General features: G+C 35.9%; 1 protein-coding gene across 1 annotated transcript in view; it reads right to left on the reverse strand.

Moving 5' to 3' along the window:
* Positions 1 to 3,430: 3,430 nt before the first annotated feature.
* Positions 3,431 to 14,939, reverse strand: part of LOC121370863 (galectin-4-like) — a 33,453-nt gene continuing 21,944 nt past the window's right edge. The window contains exons 5-10 of the mRNA XM_041496372.1: positions 12,570 to 12,617; positions 11,673 to 11,708; positions 9,298 to 9,333; positions 8,457 to 8,545; positions 7,703 to 7,919; positions 3,431 to 5,646 (exon numbers count right to left, since the gene is read on the reverse strand). Coding sequence (XP_041352306.1) covers positions 5,530 to 5,646; positions 7,703 to 7,919; positions 8,457 to 8,545; positions 9,298 to 9,333; positions 11,673 to 11,708; positions 12,570 to 12,617 — 543 coding nt within the window. The 3' untranslated portion in view covers positions 3,431 to 5,529. The remainder of the gene's footprint in view (positions 5,647 to 7,702; positions 7,920 to 8,456; positions 8,546 to 9,297; positions 9,334 to 11,672; positions 11,709 to 12,569; positions 12,618 to 14,939) is intronic.

The raw sequence follows: 14,939 nt of genomic DNA on the forward strand, positions 1-14,939 counted from the left end.
ACATTCAGGGGTCTTTTATATGCACTTAGATATATCAGTCGTGGGGCACTGGTTGTGATGGGAAAAAAATCAAATCGGAATCTACACAGTGATAATACAATTAGAGATTGTGTTCTAATAGGTTTGATTTTGTTCCAACCGTCTTCATGGATATTATAGTCTAAGTACATGCTTGAATTTGATAGTATATGGGGGAAAAAAACTTCTGAAAAAGTGGGGACGTCGGTCAAGGTATGTGTTATCCTGTTTGTGGGGTGGTGCATATAAAAGATCACTTGCGACTGATGGAAAAGTGTAGAGGATTAATTTTCCTTACTAAAAATACCAAATGTTTGACATCCAGTTTAGCCGATAATTAATAAAATAAAGTTTGTTTTATTTAACGACGCCACTAGAGCACATTGATTTTTTATCTTATCATCGGCTATTGGACGTGAAACATATGGTCATTCTGACACTGTTTTTAGAGGACACCCGCTGTCGCCACATAGGCTACTCTTTTTATGACAGGCAGCAAGGGATCTTTTATTTGCGCTTCCCACAGGCAGGATAGCACAAACCATGGCCTTTGTTGAACCAGTTATGGATCACTGGTCGGTGCAAGTGGTTTACACCTACCCATTGAGCCTTGCAGAGCACTCACTCAGGGTTTGGAGTCGGTATCTGGATTAAAAATCCCATGCCTCGACTGGGATCCGAACTCAGTACCTACCAGCCTGTAGACCAATGGCCTGCCACGACGCCACAGAGGTCGGCCCGATAATTAATAAATCAGTTTGCTCCAGTTAAACAAAGCAAACCTATGTTATATACCTGTACACACACACACACACACACATACATTATATATATTATATATATATATACACACACACACACACACACACCACACACACACACACACACAGCTAGTCGCCATCTGGCATGGGGTTGGAATAAGCCCCTACTTCATACATTGCAACATATAAGACATAATATCCAAATTAAAAGTTATCGTTTTGGAGAAAATTATGAGCCAAAAGTTAAACATTTAGGCGAATAGTCTACTTGAAACAGAGCTTGGCCTTGCAACACAGTGACTACTAATTCTTAAAAAGGGACCCTTTACCCAAATTGTAGTGGATTAAAGCAAACATTATAACACGCAACATATATGCTTGGTTTAATTATTGTTATTGCGGTCATCCGCAACATTGTTGACACTATATTTATTACAGGTTAGTTTTCAGTAAACACTACACTTAAAATGTTACTAACATACCAAACCACCATTTTAGAAATATGTGCTGAATACTGTACCTCAAACCAAAAATCAGATACCATTTAGGGTTGTTTTTAGTTTTTTTTAAAATCTAAAACTTTCACATTTTCTGCGGAATGACCCATTGAATTAATGCAGGCATGAGCGCACGTATGTACGTACATACCAATATTTATTATCATTATTATCCTGACATTTTGCCGTTTTCCCCCATGTCCCAACTAGTGCCCCACTACTGGTATATCAAAGACCGTGGTATATACTGTCTTGTCTGTAGTAAAATGTATATAAAAGATCCCTTGTCGCTAATGGGAAAACGTAGCGAGTTTCCTTTAAGACGTTATCAAAATCACCAATTTTTTGACATCCAACAGCTGTTGATTAATAAATCAATGTGCTCTAGTGGTGTCGTTAAAGAAAATAAAAAAATAAATATTCCAACAACACAAATAAAAACAAAACAATGCAATACCTTGATATTATTTTATTACTAGTTTCTACTGGAATAATAACAAGCAGCAAATTACTCTAACTGAAGCCTCTGGAAAACAAAGTCGAAGGAAAGTCACAATAAATTACATTTAGTATAGACTAGTTTATAAATAATAAAAGGGTTTTTCATTTTATATTATTAAAATGTTATATCATATTCATAAATGGAGCCTATAGACAAACAGATCTTACCTGGGTGATTAAGAAAGTCATTGAAAATTATATGTACATTCATCTTAAAGTCAATGCTTATTTGCAATATTTTCAATATTAGATATTTACAATAAAAATGCATGTAACATCATTGTATACCAAGCACTGATTAATATGCACACAAATACTCTGCTGAAGGATTTGCTTTTTCCCCTTCAGAGGGAAAAGTATTATAGCCTGCCATTTAAGATTTTGAAAGACAGAACATTGTTATGTTTCCAATACCAAATCCTACATAGAATTACAGCAACGAACAGTTTCTTATATAAAATAAAATATGTTGATTCAAATCTTTGCAATTTCTGTCATCGCCAGCCAGAAACATCGGATCACTTGTTTTATGCTTGCCCCAAAGTCGTCGAACTCTGGAATCTTATAGAACAATGGTTGCAACAAACAGGTGAAGACTTCCAGTTTGACAAAACTATGATTTTATTTGGGGATATAAATACGGAAAACAATTTCGTAAATTGGTTAATTATAAATGTAAAGTATTATATTTACAAAACAAAATTACAGAACACCACACTCAATAAAACTGGATTCAAACATTATATTGAAGATAAGCTATTATTAGAAAAATATATGTATTACAAGACTTGTTTACATAAAGAATTCGACGAAAACTGGGAATATTGGTTAAGATTTTTGGAAAATATTTAAATAGCCAGCCTTTGTTTTTATATAAAAAAAAAACGACTAAGGTTGTTTGTTTTACAATGTTGCTGGATTGGAGGAAATACTTATTTTAGCTTTCTTCCCTTTCTCTCCTTGCTCCATGGTATATTCTGTGTATAATTGATATGTACGGTAATGATTCAGGGCCCCAACCCTGACATTATCTATTGGTTTTCTGGGACAATACACATTTAAAAAAAAAAAAAAAGGCACACAAACACAAAAATGTATGCATAGCTGAACAACATATTTATTGAACAAAAACAGAATGTTGTAAAAACTTAAGGGAAAACAGTTAATTCCATCAATGGGAACAAGCAAGTTCAAACATACCAACAAAAGCACATTTTAAAGCAGAAAAACCCTCCCAAAACAAGACACAAAATGAAAATAAAATACCCAAAATAAAATAAAACCACAAAAAAAACTAAATAAATGTACCCCCCAAAAAAACAACAACAAAAAAACAACAAAACAAACCCACAAACACCCCTCCCCCAAAAAAACAAAACCCCCAAACAAACACAAAAACCACAACTATCTAAGTAATAATATTTTCTCTGCACATTAATTCTTAGTGTTGAAGCAAAGGAAGGAAGGAAGGAAATGTTTTATTTAATGACGCACTCAACACATTTTATTTACAGTTATATGGCATCAGACATATGGTTATGGACCACACAGATATTGAGAGGAAACCCGCTGTCGCCACTTCACGGGCTACTCTTTTTGATTAGCAGCAAGGGATCTTTTATATGCACCATCCCACAGACAGAGTAGTACATACCACAGCCTTTGATATGCCAGTCATGGTACACTGGCTTGTTGAAGCAATGGCAGTTTTTACATTTTTATTTTAAAACTTTGTTGATGTTAGGGTATTTATAATACAAAATTATTTTATGTTATTTCATGCCACCTGTTTTCATATTAAAGTCTAATTCAGTGCAGGATCAATCATGATTATGAACATTTCAGTGTGTACAATCTTTCTGTTACTCGACACCCACCCCACCCCATCCCACCCACAACACATTGTTATTGTTTTCCCAGAAAAGTCGTCTTTTATTATTTTTATTTTTTTAAGTGAATGTTGGCACTAATTCACTTTCCCCCAACATATGGTTTGTATGCTCATGAACATTAACAATTGTGAGCAGCTTCTAAAGTTATGTTGATGAGCAAACTACAGTTGACCATATAGGTTTAAGTGGATTGCATGACCATCATTTGTACCTCCAATGCTAAAAATAAATTCATGGGCATTTTATATTCTAAATCACTTAGCGAGGCACGTAATCTGTGGTATGAAAAAAAAACCCACAACAAAAAACTGAAAAAACCCCACCACCAACAAAAATGGAAAGACTTGAGCATAAAGAAGTATTAAAAAACACTCGTATGATGATCACAAGTACTGAAATCAAATACACCCAACTAAATTAAATAAAGACCCAACTAAATTAAATAAAGGGCCAGTAGACTTCTTGGTAAATCCTTACTGCGGTCATACAATTTTAACAAGTTCTGATCACAGATTACGTTTAAACACTGCATGCTTCAGTAAAATATGACCCATGATACACACACAAAACAATTCTGCATAGTGCATTTATGAAAACTACCGAAATGCACATTTGGTTTGAATAATTGATTAAATTTATGACCTCAGAAGAATGGTATAAACACCTGATTAAATTTATGACCTCAGAAGAATGGTATAAACACCCGATTAAATTTATGACCTCAGAAGGATGGTTTTAGTTTGAGAAACAAGAAATAATTTTGCCATGCACATCATGTAATGAAAAGTCATATAATGTACCAGCACCCAAATTTAATCTTTCACATATTTTGAGCCCTATGTGTAAATGTATTTTGTCTTTAAATATTAAGGACAAAAATTTGTTCTAATATGAGCAAAATAAGTGCACGGGCATAGGAAGGTGCCAAAAAATGTGTGTGTGTGTGTGTGTGTGGGGGGGGGGGCACACACACACACACACAATATATAAAAACCATCGCTGCTGCTACAAAGTGGGGGAGCACACACACACACACAATTCTTACGCCAGTGAAGTGTATTACCAAGTATGACTGAACCCATACAAAGTTTTTTTCCATTTTCATGAAAATCATAAAAATACTTTAAAAACAACAAGTTGTGTACCACTCTTTGGTCAAGTATAAAAATTCACAAAAAAATTACAGTACAAAGGAATGTATTTTACCCCATCACGCCTAAATCTATTAACCATAACAAAAGCATGTCCTATCATTTAGCGCTACCCAATAAAATAATTACTAAGTTAATAGCTACTAGTATTAACTAGTATTGTAGGAAGTTACATGGTGTTAGTATTTCAAGACACCTGGATGAATGTAACTAAACTAATTTGATAAAACTGTTTTAAAATTAAGAACACAATAAAACAATGTTATTAACTACATCTAAAAAATAATGCTGACATTACAAATATTTTGAGAGTTGTTAATACAAATTATGTATTAAACAATTGCTGAATGGCCTCTAAAATGTATTTGCCAAATTCGATTTAAGTATGTATTTGGGGATTTGGTGAACGACAGCTTAAAGCCTGGTTTACAATACAATTAACATAATATGTAACTTCAACACATTCTTTAAACACATTTCTACCACTTGAAATGGCATTAATCAATTTGAATCATTAATTTGAATTACATCTATATGTTAACAATGAAATGATATTAAATGATCATTGGTTTTCAATCTCAACATTAATCATAAATGTTCTTCATATACTGTACTGTATTATGATTATTTATTAATGGTATCGACAGTCATCAGCAACATGAAATACACTCATGTGTTGTGGAGGACATCGCCATGGCAATGTGATGCTTTACTGAATGCGAACGGATGTCAGCTGAACATCCCCGGTGATGTTGAGCCAGTTCACAATGCTCATTGGCTGTATGCGGTGATAGAACTCGCAGAAGTGCTGGTTGTTGACGGCCACCTGAAATCATTAAAAAACTCAGTTATACAGGGATAGAAACTACAGTCAAACTCCTCTAAATCGGACACCCTCAGGACCAAGTAAAAAAATCCATTTTAAAAAGGTCTGGGGTTTAGAGAGGTTCTCTTCTGTACAGATATTTAAAAAGGGGTTGAGAAAAAGTCTGGTTTTGAGGGAATTCCTGTTTACAGAGGGTCTGGTTTTGAGAGGTTTCACTGTATTGTAATCAGGCACAGTGGGGGGAGGGTGGGGGGGTGCTAAAGCCCTAGCACATTCCACGGCCTTTGATATACCATTCGTGGTGCACTAGCTGGAATGAGAAATAGCCTTATGGGCCCACTAACAGAGATCGATCCCAGACTGACTGTGCATCAGTTGAGATGCTTTTCCACTGGGCTATGTTAAAAATATTAAAAATATTATTGGTAGTAAATCTTAAGGCAGAGACGAAGTTTACTTGTAGAATGAAGGAAATTGTATCTCAGGACATCTAGTTTTCCAAATTTTATGGGGGAGCATACCGACCCCCCTAGAAACTTTTTTTTGCACTCTCAATTTCAGTCACCCCCCCACTCCACCCCTCCAATGTCTACTTGCATCCACCATGCCTGTAAATGCTCGCCCCCTTGCACGAGGTGAGAAGAAATCATTGGGGATGAGTTCAACTTAAATTGTGCTAGGCCTCTGAGCCAGTAAGTCTGAGCAGATGTGAACCAGGTGTTGACTGTCAGGCTATTTAGCCCTGACACCAAGACACACTACAGAACACACACTACAGAGGTAATGTGTGTTCTTTGCTAGAACTAGTTTGTTTGTTTGTTTGTTTTGTTTAGCAACACCACTGGAGTACATTGATTAATTAATCATCGGCTATTGGATGTCAAACATATGGTTATTCTGACTCATAGTCATAAGAGAAAACCTGCTACATTTTGCATTATGCAGCAAGCGATTTTTTTATATGCACTTTCCCACAGACAGGAAAGCACATACCACAGCCTTTGTCCAGTTGTTGTGCAGTTTGGAATGATAAAAAACCCCAGTCAGTTGAATGGATCCACCGAGGTGGTTCGATCCTGCGATGCAAGCATTTCAAGCGAGCACTCAACCGACTGAGATAAATCCCATCCCAGAACCAATATAGATTCATCTTCTCCGAGTGTTCCAATAGCAAGACTATTACTTTTTCTTGAGGACCAGTAACCTTTCTATGCTACTTGTCCACCAGACCAGTGAAAATATTTCTTAATTTCTAACCCTGTTATGGATGCACCTTATCATACTGTATCATTTACTAATGCAAAATACAAACACACCCACTATTTTAATGAATGTGTGGTATCGTTTCATGCATACAACATAGAAGTCTGTCACAATTTTCTTGTGTGTCAGTGCGACGAAGATTCTTACTTTGAATAACAAGACAGTTTGTATCAATCCTGGAATAAATAGGTCAAGAGTGAAAATTAAGCCTTCATATTATTATATACTAGAATCATTAAGAGTAATTTCTTTTGAGTAAATGCATGACTATAAAAATATTAATAACAAATACGGGTTTGTATCTGAACAATCAAATAAGCTAGTTTCATTTAATAAGTTTGTTTTCTTTAATGACACTACTAGAGCACATTAATTTATTAATCATTGGCTATTGGATTTCAAACATTTGGTAATTTTGATATAAAGTCTTAAAGAGGAAACCGGTAGCCCAGTGGTAAAGCACTCAACTGATGCGCAGTCGGTCTGGGATCGATCCCTGTTGATGGGCCCATTGGGCTATTTCTCGTTCCAGCCAGTGCAACATGAATGGTACATCAAAGGCCGTGGAATATGCTATCCTGTTTTTGGGATGGTGAATATAAAAGATGCCTTTATATTAATGGAAAAATGTAACGGGTTTCCTCCCTAAGATTATATGTCACAAATACCAAATGTTAGACATCCAATAGCCGATGACTAATAAATCAATATGGTGTTGTTAAACCAAACTGTTAACTTTTAACGCCGCCACCCCGCATCCCAGTCCCACTAATTAAGACCACAAGCATTTTACCTTGATGCTCGTTGGTTCCACCATGATGATCATGTCAAAAGGCGACTGTGGAGCAAAAGGGAAGTAACTGCCATGTCGTTCTTCACTTCCCCAGTTATTGGCTACCTTATGGTTTCTAACGGTCACATTTGTAGTTCCACCAAAATTGAATCTTGCATCAAAGACCATACCCACATCATTATGTTCATGTGGTCCGCATTGCAGATTGATGGAGAATCTGGAAAAGAAACGAAAGAAATATTTGCAACAAAATGTTTTATTACCCCAAGATCAACGGTCAAAGTGCAGGAGGCTGATCCACTGCTTTATAAAAGCATTACATGCTGTATGTAAATAATATATATATAATGATAGAAATTAACACAAAATTATATTTTACATAAAAAATAAACATTTCTGACTATTTGACCTGCAGTGTATGTATGGCATCTTTCAATTTTTTTTTTTAAATCATATTTTTGTGGTAAAATTCTTATTGCATTTCCTAACCAACTGTATTAAAAATTTAAATTTCTCATAAATATGAGCTATTTTTAAATCCATATAGTGAGAAAAACAAATATATTAAAGCTTTATAAAATGTTTCAATTGTTTGATGACTTTATGATGCACAAGCGTGTACAGACGCACACACACACATCATGCCCCCCCCCCCCACACACACACACTCGCACACATACACACACAAACACATATACACACAAACATATACATATATACACATACACACACACATATGCACATGCAAACACACCTGGATGGATTTGGTAATGGTACTCCGGAAATAAAAATCATTCGTCCTGGATATAATCCTCCTGGCATGCTGACCACATATGGCACGGGCTGCGAGTATAAATGAAAAACATAAAGATCAGTAAATAATGCTCATTATTGCCCTTACAGAATGACAAATTCTGCAAATTTATATTTCAGTACTAAATTAAAATCAGTTTTTATGATCTAACCAGAATTCCACGGAATCAAACGTCTCACTTACCATATAAAATGTACAACTATAAACTAAATGTAAATTGTTACGGTTAAATGTTAATGCAAGACACCACCACCACTAACAGCATTCAGCCTAACAAAAAACAAAAACACCTAATTTCATTCTATCAAACCAATTAACTGTTAGTTCCCCAGTACAGAATTTCATTTCATTTCCACTTATTTTCGTGCTTATATCCTATTACGATTCAAACACTCTGTCCTGGGCACCCACCTCAGCTATCTGGGATGTACATCTGTCCAGGACAGTGGGTTAGTTGTTAGCTGGTTAGTGGTTAGTGAGAGAGAAGAGGGTGTAGTGGCCTTACACCTACCCACTGAGCCCTTAAAAACTTGCTCTGGGTTGGAGTCGGTACCGGGCTGCAAACCCTGTACCTACCAGCCTGTAGTCCGATGGCTTAACCACAGACATGATAGTACATACCACAGTCTTTGTTACACCAGTTGTACAGCACTGGCTGGAACGATAAATAGCCCAATGGGCCCATGCACTGATGGGGATCATTCCTAGACTGACGGCGCATCAGGCGACCGTTTTACCACGGGCTTACGTCCCGCCCCATAGTTAAACAAATGCTACTTACTGGATTATAGACTGTTCCTGCAGGTGGAATACTTCCCTGTAAAAAAAAATAGAATCAATTATAAATATAAACAGAAACCTTCTTTAACAAATACATGTATACTGTTAATCCCCATTTCATTTTATGTTAACAACATTTTTCATTTATACTGTATGCAAACATTCATAGAAGAAAAAATCAGCAGTTACTGAATTCAATGCTCAGTACTTTTGTGTTCAATTTAGGAAAATGTTTTAAAGAATTTTGCATTATCCAACAAGTTACCCTAAATCAAAATATACAACATAATGTGCGAGAAGCATACAAACAACACAAATTACTAGTTTACAGTCTAATATATACACAATATGTTAATTTTAAGTTTGTTCAACGACACCACTAGAGCAATTGATTTATTAATCATCAGCTATTGGATGTTAAACATTTGGTAATTTTGATATATAGTCTTAGAGAGGAAACCAGCTACATTTTTCCAGTAGTAGCAAGGGTTCTTTTATATGCACCATCCCACATACAGGATAGCACATACCACAACCTTTGAAATACCCGTCGTGGTGCACTGGTTCAAACGGAAAACAGCCCAATTGGCCCAACAATGGGGATCGATCGCAAACTGACCAAACATCAAGCAAGCACTTTACCACTAGGCGACGTCCCGCTCATGTTAATTTTAAATGTCAAAAATAAAACAATTTCTTTTATTTGTAGACCCAGTTAGCAACTGACATCTTCGTCTTTATAGTCTAGCTACCATGTGTGTATAACATTATCATGCTTAAAGGCATACTGTCACAGATTTAAGGAACTTATTTCTCTAAAAATGGATAATAAATAAAAATTACAGTAACTGTTGGAAACCAAATCTAGCTATCGCATAACCTTAACTGAACCATGATGGAGTGAAATCCATGTCAGCCCTCTTGGCAAGTTTAGTTTTTGAATTATGGACCATTGCCATAATTCAATTATTTTTCAAAATGTCATTAATAAATGGAGTATGGTGGTTATGAAGATGGTTGAATAAAGTACATTTAGGGACAAATCAAATTATATTTGTTCAGGTAATACTTTGTTAGACCTTTAAATAGGTCAGTGGTCTGTGACAATATGCCTTTAACAGCGATATGTACATGAGAAGAAGTTTATTTTGTCTAACGACACCACTAGAGCACATTAATCAATTAATCTTCGGCTATTGGATTTCAAACATTTGGTAATACTGAAGTAAAGTGCTCGCTTGATCCACAGTTGGTTTGGGATTGATCCCGGTCAGTGGGCCCATTGGGCTATTTCTCGCTCCAGCCAGTACACCACAACTGGTACATCAAAGGCTGTGTTATGTGCTATTCTGTCTATGAGATGGTGCATATAAAAGATCCCTTGCTATTAATGGAAAAGAGTAGCCCATGAAGTGGCAACAGCAGGTTTCCTCTCTCAATATCTGTGTGGTCCTTAACCATATGTCTGATGCCATATAACCGTAAATAAAATGTGTTGAGTGCGTCGTTAAAGAAAACATTTCCTTCCTTCTTTGGTAATACAGATATGTAGCTTTCAGAGGAAACCTGCTGAATTTTTCATCAACATCAAGGAATATTTTAATGCATTTTCCAACAGATAGCTGCTCGGACATGGCCTGTGATATACCAGTCATGGGGCACTGTTTGGAGGAGAAAATTACTAAAAACAATCAAGAGAATGGTTCCACGGACCGGCCTCGGTGCTACGATTGGCAAATTAATGATATGCTAATAACTGGGCTATTCTGAAAATAGATTCTAGTAACTGTTATGATAGACCGGCCTCGGCGGCGTCATGGTTAGGCCATCGGTCTACATGCTGGTAGGTACTGGGTTTGGATCCCAGTCGAGGCATGGGATTTTTAATCCAGATACCGACTCCAAACCCTGAGTGAGTGCTCCGCAAGGCTCTATGGGTAGGTGTAAACCACTTGCACTGACCAGTGATCCATAACTGGTTCAACAAAGGCCATGGTTTGTGCTATCCTGCCTGTGGGAAGCGCAAATAAAAGATCCCTTGCTGCTAATCGGAAAGAGTAGCCCATGTAGTGGCGACAGCGGGTTTCCACTCAAAATCTGTGTGGTCCTTAACCATATGTCTGACGCCATATAACCATAAATAAAATGTGTTCAGTGCGTCGTTAAATAAAACATTTCTTTCTTTCTTTCTTTCTTTGGTTCCACGGAGGCCGGGGTTTGAACCTTCAATCCATTCATCTCAGGCAAGCGATCAACCGACTGACTAGACCCTAACCCACCACATACAAACATTCAACTGTACTACTTTACTGTGATTGATATAATGGACTTCACAGACAGGTTACTGTCTAGCTAAATGTCATACATGATACCTACCATGGGGTAACTTGAAGCCACAGCAGGACCAGAAAACTAGAAAGAAAACAGGCAAAATGTATTAGACACACTAGAATTGAAAAACAAAAAAATATATAATTACACCATTTAAGCTTACGTGCATGTATGTACATATTATTTAATCATATCAAATGTTCCAATTAATGTCATATATTTTTTGTTACATGTAGTTAATTTAGACTTTAGCAGTAACATGTATTAACTCTACTGCACTGGCAGATCCTGAAATGTTCTTATTGGTTGAATTGACTGTTTTATCATTCTACAGGATATTTAAAAAAAGATAAGCATGTGAGCATGTGCAGCATACATTCCCCGAACCCACCTCCCAAATCTGCCAGATTAGTAGGCATAACATCAATGAATGTGTTTTGTCTCTAGCTGTAGTTTTCAAAATGTTTTGCAATTAATAGGTTCAAAAATTGTTTGTTACGAAAGGTACAATGATAATTATAGAAGTGCACTATGTAGGCTTCTAATAGGATATATTATAAATCGGTATCATTTCCCACTATTGTCCCAAGGCAATGACATTTTTTACTCCCAATTTTGGAATGTAAATAATTCCTTTTTTTCATTATTATATAAAGATATATTTTAAAAACAATATGTATCACTTGACAAACACCCCTTCCATCACCCATACATGTAACATTTTATAACATAAAATAGATCTATTATTTTGAATAAATTACAAGTATATGACATTACTCATTTTAAATTCAAACTTTAATTACTTTAGTAAGATGATTTTGAAATGAAACTGAAAAAGTTCCAATTGTTTTCGTTGTAAAATAACATTAAAATTCCCAGAGTCAAAGGTGTGAAGTCAAATTTTAGAAATGAAACCCTGTTTTCCATCTCAGCAGAACTTACCGGTGGCGAACCAAATCCGATCCCTGGTTGTGGCGGTGAATAAGGAGGCTGTGTAAAGAAAAAAATTATCTTAGTTCAACATTGCTTTGTTAACATAGGTGACAATTTTTAAGTCTACTTATACGTTACAGTGAATATTGACCGATTGTAGATTTACTACATTTAACACCCAATAATAATAATAATAATAAGAAGAAGAAGAAGAAGAACACATCAGGCCTCACGCGAGGTCCAAATCATAGAGCGAAGTCACCTCTCTCTCAAACTTTAGAGAGGGCGAAGTTTTTAACCACAGGGAGACCTGAATTTTTAATCCAAAAAATAAAATACGCAAAAAGAAATTATCTTAATGCAGGTTCAGTGTATTTCTGGTGGAGCATGACCTAAACTCTCTAAAAAAAAATTCACTCGCCATAGTCTTGATCCCCACCACTGTACAATTTCCAGCACATTCGCCTGACAATACGGTCATTAGCACGTTTAGGCCTACTATTAGTGCCAGACACGGGTGTTGTCTGAGCTAGGCCATCTGTGAGCCTCTCGCATGAGTTTGTGGTCTCCCTTCAAACTCTCAGATACTTCACTCTTAATTATTATCTATGAATAGCTGTTCCTCAAGTTCTTCACCATTCATCCGTGATGTGTACATTGCAAGTGATGACTAATTTTAAAAAGGCGACACAGATTTCGCCTTACAGTGACTGGTCAGAGCGAAGTTTGGGCTCACTTCGTCCGGTCGCGTGAGCCCTGCACATTAAATTTAAAGGGACATACTCTAGTTTTAAAACACTAAGGCATATTTTTCACTATTAGAGCCAGTTTTTGATAACTCAGATCATACTTTACTTAGATTTTATTATTTAGATTATCCACTTCCATCAATTCAAAGTGTTTCTGGTCGTCCTGGTGTTTTTAATATCATAAAATGCATTTTTGCATATTTTAAAAAATGCATGTGTGTCTGAGAAGTAACAGTTATGGGGTCGAGTTTTAGTCTATTTTTTTAAGGGTATTTCACCGTTTGAACATGACAGACTTGTTTCACACTTTTGTAACTTTATCCAAATGTGTTTAAGGTTTGTAAATTTACCAAACTTAGTTGCCATTTTTACATGTTTTAATCTATTGGGTCTGCATCTTTAATATATTTATCATTTTTGTTTACAATAGAGACAGCATAGGAAGACTGGTAGTGCCACACACTGCTACCAGTCCATTGCAGTGTTTACAATAGAGACAGCATAGGAAGACTGGTAGTGCCACACACTGCTACCAGTCCATTGCAGTGTTTACAATAGAGACAGCATAGGAAGACTGGTAGTGCCACACACTGCTACCAGTCCATTGCAGTGTTTACAATAGAGACAGCATAGGAAGACTGGTAGTGCCACACACTGCTACCAGTCCATTGCAGAGTTTACAATAGAGACAGCATAGGAAGACTGGTAGTGCCACACACTGCTACCAGTCCATTGCAGTGTTTACAATAGAGACAGCATAGGAAGACTGGTAGTGCCACACACTGCTACCAGTCCATTGCAGTGTTTCTTAAGTTGAAAATTACATGTTCGTTGGCGATAGTTACAACATTTATCTGTAATACATGTACTACAAAAATATCAGTAGTTGTAACTGGTACAAAATACATTAAAATAACTTTGTACAAAATACAGAACTCATTTTAATTGCTATTTTTTTGTTTTTATTCAGTGGCAAAGTCAGAAATTAAGGAGACTGCCATTAGTTATTGAAAAACAGTGGTGTTATCATTGTGACTACTGCCTATTTTTGTGATATAAGTGTTGTTAATCCATTGCTAATTGACTACAACACAAAATTTAGATGTTTAGAATTATTAGACAACTCTGATGGTATGTTACACATCTCCCTGTTGATACTTTTTCTGTGGGTCCAAAATGGCAGACATTTGTTTACGTGTTAATTAAGTACTAAATTTCAAGTAACTTATCCATCTGATGAGGTCAATTAATCATCCAAAAATGACCTATTTTAACAAAACCAGTTGGGTCAGCATACCTATTATTTCAGTAAGAGCTACATGTACATGTATTGTGAATAGACATTTTTATCTTAAAGTTTAAACATCTGCAGTTGACCTCAACTGTAGCCTAAAAGTATATTAAAATGTTAGTTATGTATATTATCAGTGGTGGATCCACGATTTGCAGGGTTTTAAAAGGACAGCTATAGTACTCATAGTGTAAATTCAATGCAGAAAAAGAGCACCCAACAAAGTCAAAATTACAGTAACTTGCTTTATATAATAAACGTCTGCAAAAACATCCAGCTGACCAAGATATTACATAACCCCACTAATTTTATTATTTTTAAATTGTACATGCATTTATC

This window comes from Gigantopelta aegis, chromosome 4 (genome assembly GCF_016097555.1).
Source record: "Gigantopelta aegis isolate Gae_Host chromosome 4, Gae_host_genome, whole genome shotgun sequence".
Classification (NCBI taxonomy): domain Eukaryota; kingdom Metazoa; phylum Mollusca; class Gastropoda; order Neomphalida; family Peltospiridae; genus Gigantopelta; species Gigantopelta aegis.